General features: G+C 36.4%; 1 protein-coding gene across 4 annotated transcripts in view; it reads right to left on the bottom strand.

The window, feature by feature from the left end:
• The window catches only part of NLK (nemo like kinase), a 67,735-nt gene that overhangs the window by 11,067 nt on the left and 32,575 nt on the right, over positions 1–24,093 (bottom strand). For all 4 annotated transcript variants that reach the window (XM_064468178.1, XM_064468177.1, XM_064468179.1 and 1 more), the window contains 6 exons: positions 22,151–22,280; positions 20,469–20,524; positions 10,454–10,560; positions 8,513–8,598; positions 7,369–7,578; positions 2,530–2,631 (listed from right to left, as the gene is read on the bottom strand). In XM_064468178.1, coding sequence (XP_064324248.1) covers positions 2,530–2,631; positions 7,369–7,578; positions 8,513–8,598; positions 10,454–10,560; positions 20,469–20,524; positions 22,151–22,280 — 691 coding nt within the window. The remainder of the gene's footprint in view (positions 1–2,529; positions 2,632–7,368; positions 7,579–8,512; positions 8,599–10,453; positions 10,561–20,468; positions 20,525–22,150; positions 22,281–24,093) is intronic.

Raw genomic sequence — 24,093 nt, 5'->3', positions numbered from 1 at the left:
GCACGGGTAGAAGAAATTGATAAAAATGGAATTTCTGTAAGATTTGATTATCATGGAATCAACAATCAGGCCTTTTAGCAAGTAAGGTGCATTATACTGGATCTCTCTTTTCCACAACAGAGAAAGCACGGACCACAACAGGGAGGGAGTGAACTCCCAACACATTTTACTTTTAGAAGTGGGTCAGCACGAGACTGTCAGTGAAGTACAAACCACTGCTTACGGTACCCTGTGAATGTGGGAGGAGACGCTCCTCCTCGAGCTGCCAGTTAAACAACTTTATCAATTCACTTAAATTTAGTTTGAAGTAAAAATTTTTAAATACAAAACTGACAAAGAAGTCTGCGTAGTATGTAAATTTTCATTATGCCAACACACAGTGGGGTGGTTTTTTTTTAAAATCAGAAACTTCATGCGTTAATCTATTTTTACATAAAGCAGCAAAACGCTTTACTCCTTAACTCCTACTATGCTCACCTACATCAATTAAAAATAGTTTGTGTGACAAAGTAATCACCAGTTTCTAACTCGTTTCTCTCTCCTTATTAATCTAATTAAGAAACTGGTAACATTTAGCTATTTATAACCAGCAAAATCTCAATTTTAACAGCTTAAAAGCCATGCGTTTGCATTCAAACATGAAGTGCACTTGAAGTTGCAAACTGAGAAATATCATTAAAGACATCACCTAGATGCACTGTAACCCCCATTTCCAAGTTGCCTATGAGCACAGCAGCTCCAAAGACTGTTCAACTGCTGTGGCACTCCATGAAAAACTAATGTTGTTTTCCTCAACAAACACAGAACTAACTGCTTATTTCCTATGACTTAGTGGCTATAGGACATTAAATCTGTATTGGAAACATTTTATACCATTTCACCTCGCTTCCTTTTAAGTATTCCCATCATTCAGGGGGTCAAGAGACACACAGGTTCAGAGGCTTGTACAAAAACAGCCTCGGCACTGGGATTAGAAAATCAGAAGACATTCTTGAACCCATTTCAATTCTTGATTAAACATCCTGGTTTAACAAACTGAACAAGGATAACAAATAAATTCCAGAGTTCGTTCTTACGACTACCAAGAGCACAACTACTGCACTTTGGAAATGTCAAGCAATTATCAAATTATCAGAATTTAAAACCAATGTATTCGGTAAAGTATCTGGATATATTTGTATACTGCTACATATTTTTATACATAAAGTGTAGTGGATGTACTTCTCCCAGCTTCAATCGCTATAATTTTTTTTTAAAACATCTTAAACCTTGAAAGTGCAGGGCTACGTGCTTAAAAGTTACAACTCTTCTAGCACCTGATAGCAAAAAAAAAAAAAAAAAAAAAAAAGACTATTTGTTTTAAAACTGGTAAAGAAGGTCTTAAGGAAATCCTCCTATTATTAATTTTAAAAGAAAAAAAACTGTCATAAAATGGAACAGAGACAACTTGATATAGTGAATCAGAAGCGCCAAGGAGGCAGAACTCCCACATGTTAATAATATAGCAGAATATATATTCAATGCTCATTTCTATGGTAACTACTATTGTGGTGAGTAGACATTTGAGAAATCACTTCAACATGCAGAAAATAAAGATGAAAACTACTGGAAAGATCTGATGTATTAACATGTACAGGTTATTAATTTGGTTATTTTTTACTATCTGACAATCAAAAATGACCATATTGGATGGACATACCACTTTATTACTGCACTGTGGATTCCTGCATAAGCATTTCTTTGTATCTATTAATAACATATTTCATTCGCCCTCTTTATTGTCCAGTCAGCATAATGACATCATCCTGCCTTTTTTCTCTGGTTCGCCTTTTTTTTTTTTTTTTTTTAAATTAACTTTTACTTCCGTTATGTTGTATATTGTATCTCAGTTTTCAATATCTTGTTAAGCCTTTCGCAAACAGCTCAGGTCACTGCACAGATGTGTGAGGGGACCCTTTGGTGATGAGTTGCTGGACTGTTCTGTTTACAGATCTGGATAACGGGTGATTTCCACTTCTAACACTCTTGATCCTGTCAGTACAGGAATCCCTCCGGGGCTTTCTGAGCTATACTGTCAATTTTAATTTACGTCTCTTGCCAATATTATCACTTAAACTGAACATCTTTATTCAAAACAGTTATCAAGACACTGTCACTTCCAAAGGAGGCTTTCACCTATATGATCAAGTCAAACAATACTTACAAGACAGAAGCCAGAGATGCACTTTGCTAGTGAAAAACCACATTGTCTTAATAGTAGCTTGAATAACTGCACCATTAGCCCATGCCACTGCAACACCACAACCACCTTTGGTAAACTTAACCCAGTTTACAGGCAGAGACAGCTCTGAGATTAAATATCCAAACGAAATATTGATGAACACCATGAGAATTTAATCAAGATGTGAAACACTGCGATGATGCAGCAGTAGTATCCTGCACAGAGGAAATCCTAACTTACAGGGGCTGACTGAGGGGTTGTCTTGACCAAGTGTTTAAAAAAAAAATGCCAGCAGCCTCCAGCTCTACCTGTTTATGAGGACCCCTGAGTATATGTGCCTTGGCGCCTTCACAAGCCGTCCTCATTGCTTCCAGCGACGGTGTTCCCAACAGGTCTGTGATCAAATCCAACTGTAGGTATAGAACATATAAATATGAGATCTTAGACGTATATGAATATATTTCAGCATGACAGCAGATTCTTACGCTAATGTCAATTACATCTAAGGTATGAATCAGTTCAAACCCACTACTTTAGGGATAGTAAATTACAAATATTAACATATACATTTAGTAGACAGCAAATACAAACATTTTTTAATTTCACTGAAAAAGCCCTAACAGAAGCTGATTTTCCAGTTTGGGAGCTTTTTTGTTTACAGGTCTAGTAAAATATTTTTTTGCAATTTAAAAGTCAATTTTACATCATTAAGAAAATTGTTACATACTCTTAATGGTGTGTTATGCATTGTAAAACCCAAATATTCTCAGTTGAATGTCAGCATTGCATACCAATATACCACACAAAATTACCCCAAAAAAGGAAGTCAACTGCTACTTTGCAGAAAATATTTTGCAATCAACAGGAATAAAACTATAGAAAATGGTGAAAAAAACCCTTAGAACTAGAGAACAAAAATACTATATAAAAAATACCAATAAATGAGAAAAATAAGTTTTTTTAAAAAATAAATCTCTTGGGCACCAGAGGAAGGAAAGGGAGAGGTTCTGGTTATAAGGAAAACAAAAGCTACCTGAAAAAGAGCAAAGAGCAAAGATGGTCCTGCATTTAAAACTGGTCTCAACTTTAAATGAAATGACATTTCATTCACCTTTTTCATTTTGGAAAGCAACAGACAAGCTTTTGCATATTTCTACAGAAGAGTGTGCCTATACTCCTTGTGAATAAAACCAAACAAAAACCACCCCTGTATAAGTCAAGCAAAATAAAATAAAATTTAAAAGTCTTGTCAGTGGTGAGATCAGCACGTTGGGTCCAAGCGTTTCCTCGTGACCACCACCCACCCGCGCTAACAAGCAACTGCAGGGCTCTCCTCTGAGAATAAACCCATTATCAGCACTATACAGGCCTTGTATGCATGAAAATCACCCGCTGACTGTTGGTATAACATTGTGCAACGTGATTGCTGTCTACACACCAAACTGAGTAACTCTTCAGCTGATGTGTTCTCTCCATCTTTTCCCCACTCTCCGGCAGACGCACTGGTCTGTCCAGTGCCGCGAGGTACACAGAACGTCATAACTTGGTACCGATCACGCGTCCTCCCATTTGCCGTGGCACCGTGTGGCCAGGGCTAGCATAGCTTCACAGGGGAGCGACAGCAAAGTACCTACGTTTGTAAGGAGATGGAAAACTAAGCAGGAAAAAAAACCAACCCTGAATCTTGAGGGATTTAGATGTGGAAAATACATAATTGAGAAATAGACACCTGGAGCTGATATAATAGAAGATCAATGTAATTACAAAATAGAAAAAGTAATAAATTACACCAGCGTATCAGGGAATGTAGGCTGCATAAATACCTGTCTTTTTCAGCCAACTACTCCTGAAGCACAGAGCAATGACATGCAAATATATGTTTATATCTATATATACAGATATGGATATAAATACACACACTTTATACTAATGGTTACAAGAAAAAATACTGAAAACAATTTTCATTAATGGTCTCCTGAAAGTTCATGTTTAGCATCTCTCAAGATATAAATTCTCTTGTCTTAGCCCATACGTTTGCAATCACTCACAGAAGAGTTTTGTTAAGAGGTCTGCTCTCATCTATTAAGATGCATATCATCAGTCATTAAACATTTTTTGCTGAAGTATTACAAAATATATTTTGAAATTTTAGAGTAAAAATAGAAAAAATTACAAAACATCAATTTTGAATTCAGCTGACCTCAGCTGCATGAATTTCAAGACTTTCAGGTCTATACAATGAATCTACATTATTACATTATTCCTTTAGGTCAGGAGAGGTGCACTTTCAAAGCTAACTTCTCAGCTGCTGCCACTGCCTGCGCCCCAGTTTGCTCTGAGTGTCCTGGAGCACAGGCACTGGGCTCCTTTTAGGTAGAACTAACTGGGGGATGCATTTCATGAGAACATCTAAAGGCATTTCATCTGACAGCGGGCATCCAGACCAGGCCTGCTCCAACGCACATCTCCACTCTGAATCGGGGAAAATGGGGGTGCCAGGTCCTCAGCACCGACCGCCTCGCTCGACAGATCCCCTCCTGCCAGAAGGCACTAATTGCTCAAGATAACATTGCTGAAGTCAGAAATACAAAACGGTGTCCAGCAACAAGCACACCCTTGGTGCACCGATGTGCGAGCAAGCCTCTCCTCTCTGCGTGCATGTGTGCTGACATGTCACCGGCTGGCTGCACAACACGCCAGAAATGCAACTTCATGTACGTGCTACAGCTGATCGGAAATGGCTACACTAGGCTGGCGGTATCTGCCCGATTCTCTGTTCTTCCTGACACTCTGATCCTTCCAAATGGATTCTGCTTACTGTCTCAGGCATGGGACCAGTTATCTTTAAGAAGGATTAAATAATAATCAGCAAAATCAGACTAGAGGCACTGGCTAACCTAGGAAGGTGGTTAAAACTCAGCACTCTATAACCTGGCTTTCTCAAAACAGTGTGCAGAGCAGTCTTTAAAGCAAGCAGAGAAAGGTATTTGCTCCCACAGATATTCGGAAAGTCAGAGATCACCCTTCCTGCACGACACGTGCACTAAACGATAAAATTAGATGTATTAAATGTTTCTGGACACATAGATAAAAATAACTTGTATTTGCACCTTTAAAAATGCATTTTTAAACAAAAATAGAAAGATTGTATCATCCAAAAATGCTAACTATTCTAAATTGTATCAATAAAAAGCAAAAATAGAAGGTGTTAGGAAATACTATATTTGACAGTGTTTCTGATTACCTAAGTCTCAGTATAGATTATCTCATTTCTTGCTTTTCTAAGAAATCCCACAAAATCCTTATCAGAAGTTAGCTATTGTAACTTGAGTAAACAACTTAGATATATTAATCAGTTTCAACATGATACTATCCAAAGTTTAAAATACCAAAATCACCAGTTCCAGTCTGGTTTATAATGTAAAGCTTTATTAATTTTCTTCATCACAGATTTGAGTTAAAAATTCTGGTACAGTTAGGTTTAAAATTATCTCTTCCCTGATTTTCTACCAGGAAACCTTTAGCCTGATGACGGCTATCCTGACATCAGAGTTTTTGCTCTGCTGGGTGCGTGGGATAAACATTTTTAGGGTACAGTCTACGCTAAGGGGCATGGCATAGGCTTGAGGAAAGACCATAACATTGACTAGCCCAAGGCACTTCTATAGACTATACAGCTTTGAATAGTACTGAATTTATCAGAACATAATTGAAATATATATGGTGATTACTTCTTAAACCATTCTACTGTACAGGGATTATAAAAGATCTAGGAACTCTCACGTATCTGTATACAACTTTTTGATCAAATAAAGGGAACACCACCCAAAAAACCCACCCCATAATGCTATCCTAGAGTTATCTGATTAATGTCTTTGCACTTTAAATTTCAAGGATAGCCAAGGTTATTAAAATCACACATATGTTTAGCTTCAGTATAGCAAAAGATCGAAGATTAGAAAACAAGTGATCTTAAATATTTTTGAGACTGCAACAGAATAACTGTCAATTTAAGTAGTAGTTCTGATGACACTACTACTTTTCTCCTCTGCAGTCTCTTCACAAGGGTAAGCAAGAGGTGTATTTTTTGTGATCATACAAGGTATCAGTGCTGTCTAGAACACCTAGCAAGCCCCTCATTGGGAACTCTACTGCGGTGATGTGATAGGTACCACTAGACAGAACACAGCATTGAAAAAAATACACACTCAACAGAACAACATTTTAAATATACAAATGTTGAAAATAGCATGCTAATGTGAATGTCTCTCAAACCTGTTAAAATGCTATGTGCATAAACAGACAAGAAAAGTATAGAGTTTGGAATGTCACCTCTAACAAAAGTTTGGAATGTGTTTTTACTTCTTGTCAATCAGTATACGTAATCTCACAATTTTAATGCTATGTAGTTCCTAATCTATAGATTAATACTAGCAGCATTGAAGATAAACATTTTTATGTCAGGACATCTTGTTCCTTCTCTTAGATAGAAGTATAAATTCATCCATCTCTAATCTCTTGCTGCAGACATTATTTTCTACCTACTGTAAAAATAGCACTTCAAGATTATTAGAGATATATGTATATTATATTAGCTTGCTTATTGCTGGAATGGTGGTGAAGTACTCTGGTGCATCGCAGGTTTTTACACCTAACCACAGCTTTACAACATAAAAAAAAAAATATTCAGTACCTTCTTACACACTTGACCGTTACTAAAATGAAGCGATCTGAGCAATGCTACTAATTGGCAGTTTATACAGTATTGGCACTTGGACTGTTTCTCCAGTTATAGCTTGACAGAAAATGTACTGCTTTCTCATATTAGATGTTACAAAAAACTTGATCCCGGTTATATCGCCTTTACCATATCTCAGTAAAATGCTACAGCAGGCTTTGGTCCTGCAGCAGTTTACAGGGGTTTATAAAAAAAAAAAAACAAACCACATTTCAAAAGCTAATGTTAATAACCACTACTTTTAATACTGTCTAGAAGCTATCATTTCAATGTTTTGAAGTAGCTTGGTTTTTTGCCTGTGTGTAAACCAAGCAGAACAAAAGCAAGTTTGAGGTTCAAAATGCATCAGCATAACTGATTCCATGAAATTACGCAGTAGAAAAATTTTTAAAGGGAAATTTAATTATACCTGCTGTATGGGACTCTGTGCCTGAAACAATATTCTTCGCCCAAGTAATTCTGCAAAGATACAGCCTACAGACCAGATGTCAATAGCATTGCTGTAGTGACGGCTGCCCATCAGGATTTCTGGAGCTCGATAATACTGAGTGACAACTTCCTGAGTCATGTGACGAGATTCATCTAATTCTTCCACCCTGGCCAATCCAAAATCACAAATCTAAATTGAGAAGGTAAATAAAAAAATTAAAATAACCAAAACACTTAATGCATTTCAAATAGGTAACCTTCTGGTAACGAAGCAGGAAATACCAAACCAGCATTTAAATAAATCAGATAATCTGCTATAACTGCATAAGCAAAGGGAAAGGGGAATAGGAAGAAATTATGCTACTTTATTCCACGTCCATTTAAACTTTCTACAATTTTATTTGAAATCACAGTACATTTTTAGTTGGCATTACAATATTTATAATTTAAAAGATTAAAAAAACTTTGCACTATTTAAAAAAAAAAACAAACCCCATACTGCCAACCTCTGGATACAAAATATTTCATCCAAAACCAGATTTCATTTGTTCATGATATGCATCAAAATGTTACAGAAAGATTCAGCCTTCTGCTCACTTTGGCTTTGAGAATTTTTAAACATTTCTTGGACCAGAAGGGTCAAGAAAACAGACTAAAACTTTCACAATTAGAATGTTTAGCAAATCAATGTATAAAAAAATGAAATTTTGTTTATTTGGCATAGCTATACAACACATCTAAGCCCTCCAAAATTTCATACGCCTGAGAAGAGTCTTGGGCATTCCATACCGCTTTTACTTCAACTAGCACGCTGCAAACTAACACTGCAATACCTGAAGAAACTGCCTGCCTTTCCCAACTGCTGAGGGCAGAAGAGATCCCATGCCAGTCAAACAAAAGTGTCATGGCTATCTTGCTTTCATAGATTTGGAGAGAGGTAGGGAGAAAAAGGGAAAGGAAGATGTTTGTTTCATTTATAATTTCTAAATAATCTGTGAGATTTTTTTCTTTTAAAATGACTTTCAGGAAAAGTGTTCATATTAAATTTTTCTGTTTAAAAATAACAACTGATTTATAATGAACAGCATATACATATGTACATTTTCAATAAATTTAAGTAGCACCTTAAGAACACAGTTGCTGTTCACAAGTAGGTTCCCTGGTTTAATGTCTCGATGTAAAATGCCAGCAGAATGGAGATATTTCAGACCTGAAATATTAAACGAAATTAAAATAAATACCTTTTTTCCTTTTAAAAGAAGTTTAAGGCTGACAACATTTTCCTAGAAGGGCTTGCAACTCCTGATCAGCAAAGACTTTGCCATTGGCTCATTTTTCATATGATTCTAACTTCCAGTCTCTAGTACGCACTCAGTCACTCAATGAAAAGATAGAACTGTTGGAGTATACAAACTAGACAGAGCAAGTAATTTAAGAAGTCTTTTTCAAAAAACAAACAAACAAACAACGCAAACCCATCATCTCCCTGGTTATGACATGGATACTCTGCTAATCACGACACTGGAATAATGACATATACCTCTTACTGCTCTGTTTCCAAGTAAAATTTTAACTTCTGCAGCACTACAATTTGCCTTAACAATTTCCTAGGTAACAGCTGCACTTCAGAAATAAACCCAGATTAAACCCAAGCTAATTTGCTTTTGTTTGTTTGTTTTTTAAACATAACTTCTCTTCAAACTGAAACTTCATAAGCCAGCAGCAGATAATGTAAAACAAGGCTAAGAGAATACAGGCCCAAATTACAGTAAAGCCTAGGCCCTTTTCTTAACTTGATTAGTGCAGAAATTCAAAGGGAGAGCTAATGAACTTAGGACATCTGATCACAGCCACTGGGGATGTTTCTAACAGTTAGGTGGTTCGGAAAGAAAGATAACCTGTGCTTCCTGTGTGCTTTTGCGGTCCCTGAAGCTACAACTCTGACCTTTTTAAGAAAATTAAAGTAAGGCAGAAAGCACCTCACTAAAAAGTACAGTGGAAGAAAGCAGAGGAACATGAAGTTGGTAATGCACATGAACTACAGTAGTAGGAAAAGCATGGAAAAAGGCCATAATTTGGGTAGGATCAGATAGAGCAACAGCAGATAGAATAATAGCATTAAACTGGGGAACACTAAGCTCTCAGGTAAAATGCCTGGGCAAATGGAATGAGAATTCAAGTAACTCTTGAACATACTTTAACTGACAGTTTTGCGTTACCATTTGGATAGATATCAGAGTTGTGAGTGTTCCCCCAGTCATCAAACTCAGTAATCACAGAGGCACAAATGCCTTTGTGCTTCAGGGGCATGAATATTTTCTCTAGCACAACAGGTACCTGGAATATCCCACATTAGTTTTGGACATAATTTAAATTTCCTTACTCTGCTTTTTATGAGTACAATCTACTCTTTATTTACTACCAGATAGAATTGACTCTTTACTTCCAGCTTATTCCAGTGAAAATATTCAAATAAAGCCAACAGAAAAGCAACTGGACTAACACAGATCAGATGTTCAAAAGACAAGCACAATAATCTCATTTCTTGGATAAAAATGTTCCAAATGGACTAAAAATATAAATCGTGTTTAAAATTACTATTATGGTAAATTGTGGTTGCTAACAATCGAACTTTAGTGGACTGTTCCTTAACAGTTTAAACTAGACTGTTCTCCAGAATACCTTAAGTGGGTATGGTTACATGTATTTATCAATTTGGCTCAGTCTAGGTGTCCTTTCTGCACCTTGATTCAAAAAGCATTGGAGGACTGTTAAAACACACCCACCCACACTGAGACTCTCACAGGTCACTGAAAAAGGCTGTGCAGCTGAAGTGTAAATCTTGCATCTTTACCCATGACTATGATGGAAGCCAGCAGGGCTGACACATTCTTATAACTAGAATAATTAATGCTTGCTATTCATTCATAATATGAAATAAAAAGTACAAGTTTCCACAGGAAACTTATTCAAGATGAGGATGTCTTGAGAATAAACATTAAGAAACAGAAAAAATACTACTACTACTACATAATTTTCATTAAATTTAAAAGAAGAAAAATTACCTCTTAAAATCTGGTAAAGAAAAACTTTGACATGATCCGAGCTGAGTGGCTGAGGAGAGACGATAATCTTATGGAGGTCACTCTGCATCAATTCAGTGACAACATATCTTCAATTTATTAGTTAAGGCAAAAGCAGAAAGTCCAGCACATAATCTCTTGAAACATTTACTCTAACTCCTAGGAATCTGAGCTCTTACAGGTCAGAGCTATCGAGTGAAAAAGAATAAAGCTTCTTCAGAGGTCAAGTCTCCAGACTCTTACAAGAATGAAAACAAAAAATGGATTGTGAAAGAAAACATATTACTCAATAAAGTAGCGTTTGCATTAAGGTAGTTGTCACAAAATTATTCCAAAGTCAAATTACGACTCAGAAAACAAAATAAAATTTTAATATAATTAATGGCATCTCGAAACCTTTAAATTTTTCCTCATGATTGGTAAGCCACAAATTACAAACAACTGAAGTAGTGTCTCAATAGTGGACATATATCAACATGGTTTAACCAGACAAACTGGCAAGTGAAAGGCTGTGAAAGTCAGTTATCAAAAGTACCTCGCAGGTTGCTACACAATCAGTAATGCAAACTCTTAGAAATACATAGGCGTCCCAAAATCTGCCCAGTGCCCACTATTTTACTTTCTCAAACATCATATACACAAGCATACAAATCCCAGTCATAAAACCTCTTCTGAGTTATAACAGGAGAGGAAAAAGAGAAAAAATACAAACTTCTATCTGGAGGAAAAACTAAAAAACAACATAAATCACTATTTCACATACTCATAGACATGCAGAACACAGCAATAGTCATGCTCACTGAGAATTTACACAAATACTTGAAGATACAAAGAGCTGTATATGCTGTGGTTTATCTTAAAGTAAGGTGTGGATTAAGAGGGTATTGTGTTTATTCAGTAAGTGCTAAAAATATGTTTCAAAAATGGAGAAGTATGGAAGACACAAGCAGCATACCTTAACCCACAAAATCAATATCATAGTGCCAATTTTCTGGATGTTACAGTAATAAAACTCATGCAAAAATTGTTACAATAGATACTCAGGATACTACAGACATATGTTGCCTATGAGCTGTACAGGGCAGTTAGTGACAGCTTTTACCGCTGCCAGCAATGAAGACCCTATCGAGTTGCAGAAAAGCTGCCTCTCCTGTACTCCATTCACAAAAAAAACTGGTAAATTAAGTTTTGATTTTGGAGCTGTGGTTCAGAACAGAGTTTAAAGCAAAACCACAGCACCTCAACTTTCAAGAAGGACTGAACTTGCAATACTCAGAATTTTTAACTTTTACAACAAATAAACTTGATAATTAAACATTACTCCTTTAAAAGCTACCTTTAGCAGTCATATTCGAAACAATAAATCTCTGATATTACATTTGTGGCTGAAGAAGGTAAGGCACGGTAGCCACATGTTAACTGAATTTCTACTTTACAGCAAGGTATCAAATGTCTCACTGAGACCCCCTGCACTAGGCGTTAAGCATTGCGAGCCACACCAAGCCCTGCAGCATTCAAAACAGACAAAAACGCAGCAGAGGGGTGGTGCACACTGCCAAGGTCATGCAAAAGATCAAGGAGAGAGATAGAAATAAAACTGCATCTCCTGGGCCCCTCGGTCTAGTATCTCCCCTGGTGTACCAGGTTCATTCACAGTTCAAGGTAAAGCGGTAGTCAGCTCTCAGCCTTCCAAAAATAAACTGATCAGCTGTAAGAGTTGGCAAAAGCTCAGTCGCCCTACTCCAGCTGGGTGCTACCTGTACGCTGGAGTGTGTAGAGCTTTGCCTTCCACTCTGCAGGAAGAAACAGAGGTTTGCTGTGCGTGAGGAAGTTACATGCTTCAGTTCTGCCTCTCCTCCATATCGGCCATGCACAAGCTCCGGTAACTTCATGAACTCATCGACCTCGTGGTGGTATTTTCACAAGTGTGCCGTCCTGACCTTTTCTCTGAAAGCAATGCTAACTAGGTCAACGTTGAGGGTTTTGTTTTGTTTTCAAATCTCACCATTATCCTGTAGGAGCCTATCAGTTGGTTCAATGCTCTTTATAACCAGCTCTGCTACGCATCAAGTCTGAAATATAATAGCAAACCCTGACTTAAGATATTTATCTTGCAGTAACACAGTATGCAAGTCAGCTTCAGCAGACACTTCTACTTGTTCCTAACATTATCACCAATTAATTGGCACAGGTCAAGTTGCACTTTTAACAATCTAGAGAAAACATACATTTTCTTTCATCTCTACCTATTCAATGTTCTCCTTCCATCTGTTGCTCTGCAAACCCTATCCGGCCAAATCCCTATCAGCCAAATTTTTCATCATTCACAGGCACACCACAAAAAAATTCATTTTATAAGTTAAATATTGCCAACTTTTTGACCCCAAAAAAACCCCAAATTAAAACTGCATTCATAAAGAATTCATAAAGAAAAAATCCCAACCCTGCAGCACCATAATTTCTAGTCCTCTAATTTTTTTTTTCCTTTTGCAAAGGCCCTCTTAAATATTTATACCAGTATTTTAAAATTTGGGGTTTACCTTATAGCTGCAACAAATCTTTACATTTGATTTTTAATGTAAAATATTTAAGAAGTCCAAAAGCATTACTCTGCACTTTATTATGATAAGATTTTTGTTTTGCTACGCCACAAATCCTCCTAAATCTCAATCCCAAGCATAATGTCTCCCAGATGTCTCAACTAGTTGCCATGCCAACTAAAGCAGCTTAAATTAAATGAGGGCCTGAAATGGCACCTGCACCACTCCAGGTCTGTTGCGCATTAAATAAAGCTCTCTTGACAGGGGCTCAGAGGTGCCATTAACTTGAACAGCAGCTATCTGATTATTGTCTCTAGATAATTTAATGAGGGTCTCTAAACAAGAGCAAAAGCAGCACTTGCTTGGTGTTCCTGCCTTTTACGAACGTGGCAGCTTCTTAAACAGCTGGTACCCAAGTGGGTCAATGACTTTACTCCGGCCACTACTATAAACGTTTAGTTAAAACAAACTACAAAAACCCTATGGGATTTCAATAAGCTATTCAAACAGGTACCCACAGCTTTCTTTGGCAAGTCAAACCATAAAATATGCTGGCTATGAGGTGGTCACTGGAGCTGTAACATGCAACTAAGCTGAACATTACTACTGGATAAAAATTGCTACTGACAGCAGTAATTAGTTAAGTAGCTGTATAAAATTAGAACTACAAATGTACCAATTTGCTTCAGAATAATTATCAAGGCAAATGTACAGCACAAAAGAACTTCACTTGCTCTGTTGACTGGGAGACCTGCTGGGTTGGTAAATTTTGCAAAGTAACAGGCAAATTTTAAAAAGGAATAAAGTACACTCTGTGATGTGGTATTCTCAGAACAACTTGGATCCTTCTTTATTAGGTCTCTGCATGAATCAAAACTCAATTCTATAGACTGTTTTTCTGGGAAGAGGCCAGAACAAGTTGTGGGGTAGGTGGATTAGCTGGACGCTAACAGTAGAGTGGAGGTGTCTACCTGCCTGATACTGTAACAAACATGCTCTTTTTAAAAACAAACCAAAACTCTTTCTTATATATTTCTATAAAATGGAGACAAGTGGTTATCTCCTATTTTAGTATACTTTAGTTATACTTGTTTTTACATTAGGATCATATGAAGCTTAGTTTGTGATGCCACCACTGTTCTCTTCTCTTTGGTTCTCTTCTAACTCTTTGCAGACTTTATAGCTTCCTAGTAGAAATATTTCTAGAATATCCTCATTTCACATCAATGCCCAAAACATGAAAAAAAACCAACCCAGTCCATGTAAAAATAGTGCAATAATTATTTTTTTAAAAAAAATTAAGCTAATGCCTTTCTAAATTGTTTCTTATGTTTAAAATTTGCTGACTTTTCTGTTATAGGTAAAATTACTGATATAAATATATTTGCTATCAAGTCACCTCTAATTATGCAGTGTAGAAATGGCAATCTATGGTATGTGTCAAAGACCACTGACCAGCAATAGCAGAACCTTTTTGGAGGGACACTGTTTTGGAGTTGGGGAGAAAAAACAAAAAAGATAGTTTTTCACACCAGGAAGAAAATATTGAAACTCTATCTGAAGTTACTTCTGTGTAAGGTAAGGGCTTCAAAGCTCTTGATGAGTTCCTAATACAGAGAAAATTCAACTTTTCAACCTAATTGAGCTGGGGAACAACGAGAGAAATGCTTAGATCAAGCAGCAGCTCCCACCTCTCCATCCTGCTCAGTTTCAAAGCTCTTCAGGAGCTGGGGTTTCCCAGCCTTCCACAAAAGCACCATGTCATCAGTCAGCTCCGAGTTAATGGCATCAGTATTATCACCTGCAGTTTAGTAGCACCATATTTTATATTATATACAATAAAATAAATAATTTTCATATCTAAATCATTGTAGCTCTGTATTTGTAAAACAAAGCTTGAATGCTGCTGAAGCTCTGTTTTGGGAAAGACAAATACATCTCGCATACCACACCTGCAAGATTGTGTATAGGCTTGTTGTGACAGGCTTTCTTAGCTGTATACTGTGGTTGGCAAGAGTAAGACATGCAGGTTCTCTGGAGTCAGTAAAAAACATGTCTGAAATGGAAGGGTGAACCATTCCCCAGAGGTACAGCAAGACACAGTCTGCAGGATACAAAAATAAACGCCACTACTTCAGCATTAGTTTCAAAATTTCACTTGGTTATTTGATTATTTGGTCTTGAGGTTACCTAGATTGATATTCAAATGGGAAATGCATTTGTGCTACAAAACGCTTCTTGCAGATCACTATTCTGGTATTTCACAGTGCTTATGGACAGATGCAGTAAAATGATCAAATACTCTGTGAGTAGAAAAAAAGCAAAATAGTGCAAGGGGGGATGTGGATTAATCAGTAGTAGATCTGTGGATAAATTACTAGCTGCTATTGATAATTTAGTCTACAAATAGCTTTTAAAACAGGTTTTTAAAAAATGGAACATCAAATGTTAAATATACAGTATGAAGAGTTCCTAGTCAAAGTTAACATTTTAAAACCTTCTCTCATAGTGTCATTTCAGGTTGCTCAAAAATCAAGTCATAATCCTTAAGTTAGTAATTAAGATAACTTATTGTGTACCTACAAAAGGTTTAAAATCAAAAAGATGAAGGGGAAATTTCAATCTATTTTTACTGAATCAGCTGGCATATACTGCCAACTGATTCTACTTCAAAGATCACTGATAACAATATATGATATTCAACTTTAAAACCTCCCTGGTATTTTCCTATGTGTCCACAATCTTCTCAATAGAAATAATTTCATATCAATGCATACTGGGGAAAACATTTTCAGTTCCAACTAGATTTTGTAAATACTGAAATAAAGGTATTACAACTTTACTGCTGAATAAAGCAAAATTTTAGGCCAAGGCAAAAGAGCCTCATGTTATCGAGAGGAAAGAGCCATTTTGGCGGACAGTTCATTCAAGCAGACCTCTAGGACTCTCTCTCATACAGTTCACTGGTTTGACAATACCACCATGCTTTCATTACCTGTAGAAAGTACATCATCAAGCTATTCTCTTCTCATGAACATCTACTGAGAATCTAAGTCACAATTCTGCCTGACCCAACTACATAAACTGTTGTGTTACCAGCTGCAAATCGGCAACCCATAGCCTTCTACGGAGTACACTAATCCGCTTAATCCTTGAGGTCCCTGTTCAATTTGTTTGTGTGCTGGCCCAGAGGAACTGGCCGCGATGACATTTCAGAAGGTTCTTAAACAAGGAAACCCTTTCTAAGGATACTGTGAAAGAGCAGCATTATTCACAGAAGCCTGAGCATGTGATACTTGGTACCCCAACATTGTCCCTTTTACTGACTGGAGGAATCAGATCGTACCTTGTCCCTGTCTGCCCTCTTCCACCCTACATATATGAGGGGTTTACTCTGTAATCTGTCAGAAAACAGTTCTTTCACCTCTTAAGTTCAATGGGAAGGAATTGCTGCACACCTTTGCTTTTACTAGTACTCAAATATTTCCAAATCAGTATAACAAGACTGACAAAAGATGCTTTTTCAGCTCCTTCTAACATTCACTTTAATGGAAAAAATCTTCAAGAAGTTACTACAGAAACTTAGGATAATTCTTAAAGGAGAACATCTGTGTATATCTCCAGTTGCAGAATTCAGTATCAATTCAGTATCAACCGCATAAGATTTTGTAACTGGAAAAAAGAGAGCTGTAAATCATAGAACCATCTAGGCTGGAAAAGACCTTTAAGATCATCAAGTCCAACTGTAAACCTAACACTGCAAATCAGTTCAATCAAGAGTAAACAGATATGTTAATTGTAATGAAATGCTTTTTAGATGCTCTAGCAAATTCTGTAAGTCACTATTGACCTTTATAACTGATCTGCTTTAAAGCTGGGTCAGTCTACCTAAGGACACGGTCATACAACAGAGCCAAAACGTCATCCACACTTGCGTATCAGGGATTATAATTCTGTTCCACCCAGGTAAATTGACGATTGCAGAGATAAGCCTTCAACTTCAGCTTAATGATGAACTTAATGGCAAACATATAAAACCTAAAATCCACTAACAGCTTTTTTTTTCATTTATTTTCTCAAGACAGACACCCAGAATAATATATGCTCCATTATCTATTCATTTTTGCACTACTTGATATTGGAAAAAGTATCAATGCCTGTATAAGATGTTAAATGCTCAGAAAGCTTTTCAATCCAAAAATTCATTATACATTCAAATTATACCTCAACCTAAGAGTTTGCAAAGAATTTGCATTCTAAAACAAAAACCTCATTAAATTAAAAATCCTTTATTCATCACCGGTTTCCTAAGAAATCTTTTAATTTATCATAAAAATTTTAAGTCAGTTTTGTAACGAGTTCTCTTTACAAAATACACTTTGAAATTCTTGCTAGTACCTCTAAGACATTGAATAATTGAAACTAACTCTACCAGTTCCTTTGCAAGACATCATTCATATCATTTTAGTAATTCTTTTACTTTTTTTTTTTGCTTTCCCCAAAAAGGGCACTACAGCTCCTTAGAAAGGATAAAGGAAACCACGGAGTACCAACTCAATCCCTTTACACTTTTATCACTGATCGATATACCTTATTGTAAAAATGGAACATCACTATGATATGTTTAGGAACTGTACTAGTGGGTTAGCAAAACAAGTTTTTAAAACTACATCCCCCAAACATGGAATATAGTTACCTGATCTTAAAAGGAATCAGAAATAAATTCTTCTTATGCTACAATAAGCAGAAGCACATGCAGTTAAAAATGTGCATATAAATTCAAGCACCTATTCATTCATTCTTCTAATGAATTTAAGGGTCACAAGTGCACTTACTGCAATTATTCCAACAGAAAGGAGAAAGAAGACTACAAAGCAAATAGTCCTCTATTACCAATATTACAGTCAAGAAATTAAAACAAATTAAAGAAAAAAGAAAAGGCAGTCCTATCAAATACTAGTCAGAATGACTTAAAATCAGTTAACCATGAAGGAAACTAACATTTCTGGTTTTACATACAAAGCCTGGCAGTAGCTAAGCTCATAAAAATAAGCTTATCCCATTTAAATATTCTTGATTGTACAATTACACGGAAGAAATAATCCTTAACCTAGATCTGATTTACGACTCATATGACTTGTTATAAAATGAGAGCACTGAACTAGTGCAAAAAACCAAACTCCAGTTTTTGAAGACTACTCATATGCTGTTCACGTGAAAGAAATATCAAAGCAAAATTTAAGAGCTTTATCTAACATTGATATGAAAAAGCCCTACTATAGCATAGCAATATTTTAAACCAATCAATAAATCACGCTGTACTTCAGTTAAAATCACTGAGTTTAAAATACACCTACTTTCTTCACCAATCAATTCAAGGTATTATAAATAGATCAAACCATACTTCACAAAGTTCAGTTTATCTAAAAATAATGAATGACAATTTTGCACCCATTAATTGACTTGTAAAGTAGGTCATCCAAAAAAGCAGCTAAAACCTATCCATAATTAAAAAATAACCTTCCAAAGTGTAACCCTACGAGTAGGCTGGTGCGCTCAAACCCAAGCAGCTCCAGTGAAGACTGACACCAACATAATAAAGCCACTTGTAGGCAAAGCAGAACATATAATGTGGACATCTGTGGGACAGGGAATTTTTTGTTTTAAACCTAACTATTGCTATGCATCCAGGTAACAGAAAAAGCTCGCAGCTCCCAATTAAGATTGTAATTTCAGAAAATAAACACAAGTCCTCTATCAGAACACTTTGTATATGTTCCTGAATGTACATGCATACATTTTTAGATGGAAATTGACTGGCAGCTTACTTAAGCTTACAACAGACAGTTCATTATGCCCTGCCTTATTTACAAAGAGATTTTTGGTAACAATTTTGGGTTTGGGAGGAAGTTTTTATTTGCACAATTTGGTTGCAAGTTATAAACTTGAAAGGCAATGTAACCAAAGCTGTAAAAAGAGCAGCAGTATAATGAGAAGACACATAACTGAATATGCTATGATTCAAGTGTTTGCTTTCAGTGATTCAGCAATGAGTTTAATTTTCAGTGTTTGCTTTTGGAGTTTTCCACAGAAAACACAGAAGTCTATTAGCTGACCTCAGCTGTATGGCAGATCCCTGTACTGAAATGTTAATTTGGTAATGGAAATGTCATTGTGTTAGGATATTTGATTATCTGCTCTCTAAAACACCACTTTTACTGAAGTCTACAAAGGATATTTTGTTACTAACGGCATGTTGTAAAAATATCTGAACAGTTCATAAAACTCTGCAAATAATCTTAAAACTGTTATGGGCAAGAATCTGGTGAAGAGCTTTTTTCCTACAAGCATAAAAAATAAAATATGAACAAATAATCTCATTCAGTGCTAATTATCAAGCTTTTTTTATTAGCTAAAAACTTCTCAAAAATTGGATCTTAGCATGTTACATTTTTAAAACAACATAAAGAAGAGAACAGACAGTGGGATTAATCTAGGCAGACAATCTTTATAGTGATTCTTGGTCTGTAGCTTGTTAAGTCTCCACAGAGAACAGAACTACCCCTATTGAAAATAATTTTTCATTCTAAATCCCACAAAATTTCTAGATACTCTCCATACCATGAAAGTCTGTACTTAACTCATTGCATTAGAGTAATTTTTAGCAATTTAAAACCAGAGAAGCTACTAAAACAACCTGCTTTTGAGTGACAGAACTTCCAACTAGAGTCAGCAAGAGCTTACCCAGGTCAATTACTGACTTTTCAGTATTTAAGAATGCAGAAATTCCCAACCCCCCAAAACAGAAGATTACCCAAAGTTTGAAAAAGGAAAAACACAAAACAAAACATGACATTCTCATGTCAAGTTAAGTACTAAAATTCCATTTGACAATACAGTTACCCAGAGACAGCATGTACCTTTGCATCAGTGACACATTAAACAGCACATATATTTGTGTGAAACCTGTTTTCTTGATCAAAGTAGAGGCTGAAGAGGGAAACCCACAACCCAACCTGTCTGCTGAAACATCCCTGAAAAGTCAGGGCTTGAAAGCATGTGACAACACCATGGTTTCTAAGAACCCCAGAAAGTATCTTAAGGTACTAATTACTGAAAGGAAGTTAATTACTGGATATACTTTTCAAAAGAATATTTGGGGGGAAATCACCATTAGTAGCAGCTGTATCTGTTGGTAAATACCACAATGCCCTGCATTTACTAGCTCTTACATATTTAAAGCTTCACGTTCAGTACTGCACCATTTCACCTCCAAAGTTAACAATAACTAAGAGCTCTTGATAGTATAGATTCACTTCTTTAAATAAAAATGTTCAGATACTGGCCCCAGGTTTCTGTAGTTCTATTTCATAGATACAGCCAACTACCTGCAGTTTCTAAGCTACTGAAAATTACACCTACCTCAATTAAGATGTTCTATTTTATATTTAGGATACATTTCTTCAAAATAGTCAATGTGTGGAGGCTGGAGTATGTCGAGGGCAGAGAGTACCTAGGAAACACCACACAAGATCAAGACCTGTCGCAGTCAAACAAAAACAAATCCCTTTCAAAAAGAAAGACTGCACCTTTCTTACACAGCTTAGCTTTATTCTATCCCACACAGACAGACCAATATTCTATCTCACTAGATACGTGAATTTAATAGCCCACCAAGTCAGATATTCTGTACATTCAGGGTCTCTCCTTTTTTAAATTCAATAAACTTTTTCCATCTGTTCAAGTACTACAAACTACAGAAGTTTATCTACCCAATGTAAATTGGTTTATTTTAAAAATATATAAACAATAACGTATTTGAAAGAAGTCATTCTAGCAGAGAAATACATAAACAAAAGACATTACACTTTGTCCTGCCTTTACTCTTTAAGAGTTCTGTGATGTTATGCTTCCACATGGGAATTACAAAAAACAAAGTTGTTCACATTCTGAATCAGCAGCTCAGCTCTCTGTGCAAAGCAAAAAGGTAGAAAAGCAGCAGCACAGAATTTACATCCTCTCACGGGAAAAAATATTACCTTGGTCTAGTCTTTTAGACTCTGTCCTAGGAATATCTATGACATTTAGGTGAAGCACACAAACTTCAGTGGTTATAAGGCTCAACTTCTGACTGCTTAGAGAGCTGCTTCTATTTAGTTTTATAGTCCTCAGTAAAATCTTCTCCATAATTAAGTCTGTGGTGAGGAGCAGTTTAAGATATACCAGTTCAAGAGAAATCTTGTCCCAGAATCCATCTCCCCAGGACTGGTGATAGCAGTGCTGGTGGGACTCTGCAATCTGGTACAAGCTTGCAAGGCAATCTACCTCTTGCTTCCCACTAACAACACTTAACAGAATTCAGTGCTTAACCACAAATAAAATCTTTCTGGGAATATGATACCCTCAGATAAAAAAAAAATCTAAACTTTAAACCAGGAGGAAAAGCAATGAAATAAGATTCTGGAACAGATACCAATACCAACTTCCTGATCCCATTCCACTAGGAAAAGATAATATTCCCAACATGCTCATTACTGCTCATCAATGGGAGAGGTTACCACATCCACAGCTGTACTTGTGGAACAGTTTCTGTAAGTACTTTTTTTATTCACTTCAGACACAACCACATGGGTCAATTAAAAAAATTTTTAAAAATGTTTTAAGTTAACCTAGCCGATTTTACCTAGTTTTGGGAGTTATCTAGGTTTGGGAGTGCTTGCACAATGACTCTGATAGAAAGGCAATCGAGAGGGCAATAAGTTCCAGCAAAGGAGTGAGGAAGATGGAGTAAGAAGTAGCTTGGAAGTGAAAGCATCTCCAGCTGGCATAGCTTTGTGCAGACTGGCATTTATCTAAAGCCTAAAATAAGATTAGGTGGAACTGTATTGCCTGTCTATTTGCAAAAATTTTGAAAGGGATATTATGAATATCCTCAGATTCTTGATAATTTCATTTTTTGTAGTGTTTGCAACAGTAATATCCGAGTTTCCAGGAAATTTAATAACCATAAAATTAGAGAGCTTTTAAAGCATTTTAGATACTCTATAACTTAAAGACAAAAAAATACTTCTGTTATAGATAGCTCCATTTTACAATTAGGCTTTATCAAAGACTACAAAATTACTTTGAATTTACTTACATTGTCATGCTTAAAAAAACACAACATCTTCAACTCCCGGAAGACCCTTTTACAAGAGACCAAATTTTGGAAGACGTTGGGCATCTTTTTGAGTGCAACTCTCTTTCCATCTCGTGGATCTGTTACTGACCTACAGAATAAAAGATTTAGAACATCACATACTACTGTTAGACAATTTTTCTAAATCAGAAAAGAATATTTTAGAGTTCTTATCATTCTCAACTTAGACGGTGAGTCAAAACAATGTGAAGACACTTCTAGGGACAAGAGTATTAAGCAAAGGGCGTTATGTACTGTACTGTAGACTCTGTATTAAATGTAGTGCCATCATTCTTCGATTAGAGTACATATACACATACCCAGTCAAGCTTGGTAGCTGTTAAGTGGCTGGACACATGTACATCAGTGCATATACTGCCTGCCACTGGCATACACCGTAGCTCAAAGTTAGATCAACACCTTGAGCACAGGAGCAGATGTGATGATAAACATCTCCTTCACCTCCCAAAAAAGACCTTATTAAGAGCAAAACATCTTCTCAGATTTGATTTTGTCAGGTTTACTGCTTTCTTCTTCCTCTCCTAAAAGGGCAAAAAATTTAATAATCCCATTCTGACAGAACACTGCCAAGTGTTAGGACTATTACTTGATCTATCACTAAATCACTTTACATCTGGAGAAGCAACAGCACATGGCAACTAAGTTTCTACAAATGTAAAATAGACATGATACCTGTCCTTCTCCCATAGAGCTTATGGGATGCAAGTATAGTAGTTCAGAAATTATAAGGTGCTTTGCACATGGCAAGTATTTTAATTTAAAGTAATTAGATTCTGAAAATAGAATTTTATAATGAGAACCATAAAACTAGAGCAAGGAGATCATGATGCCTCAATTCCCAAACACAGTTTTTAAGGTGAGGCTTCTCAAACCTCACTACAAAACAGGGTTTCTAGATCTTCAGTTGTTAGGAAACCTTCATTTTTTTCTGCATATTTTTATTGGGAAGACCAAAATAACTTTCTTCTCAGTGCAGTGCCGTAACCACCTAAGAATCTACATCCAGCTATGTACCCTGATGACTACATTTGTCCTTAAAACGTTGCTGGCTTTTCTATCTACCATGTGACTCTCCTACAGAGGCCAGAGAAGGCTGCTTCTTTTGTCTCAGGTCCATGTTGGTTTAAGTATCTTAATAAAAAATTTGAATGCAGTAATCAAATATCTGCCTTATCTCCAAGTACACATCTGAGTTCAAAATACAAAACAATTCAGTCAATCCAAAAAGTTAGAAGTAGCCACTGATACTAGTGGTTGGGAGTCAAAGGAGAACTATCCACACACACTGGGCTAGAACACTTGTTAAATAGCCACTGCATATTTTATACTTTAAATAAGGGGCAGAGGGGGACTTGGGAAAGTTGATACCAGACTATTTCTATAGTAGGAAACACAGAGCTGAAAAGAATCTGAAAAGGTCTTGTAATTCACAATATGTTTTCTATTTTCTCCAGGACCTTTGCCTCTTGCCTCTAGCCTAAACTGGAAAGAAAGGGAATTAAAACTGGGAAAGCTACAGAAAATCCACTGTTAATGCAACTCAGCACTCACCATGGGCCAGACTGAAATATCCTCCCTCACACTGTATAGTAACTTCATTCACAGATGATGGTTAACCTCAATGAGTCTATTTGCAAAACAAGGTACTATTCATCATGAGTAGGCGACATTTCAGGCTGGCCCTTAGCTTTAGGATTATAGCAGAGGCAGATTTTGAATGACACACAGCAGGGCCAGTACCAGGCAGCAGCTCACAAATTCATATAAATTTGATCCCAGCATGAGCTGAGAGCTCCCACTGCTCACAAGGTCAAGCACCACTGATCAGCTAATTAGTGGTATTCTTCTCTCTTTATGAGACAGCATTTCTGGCTCCTCCAAGT

The sequence above is a fragment of the Phalacrocorax carbo genome, chromosome 17 (assembly GCF_963921805.1).
Source record: "Phalacrocorax carbo chromosome 17, bPhaCar2.1, whole genome shotgun sequence".
NCBI lineage: Eukaryota > Metazoa > Chordata > Aves > Suliformes > Phalacrocoracidae > Phalacrocorax > Phalacrocorax carbo.
This window is presented reverse-complemented; position numbering and strand designations above follow the sequence as displayed.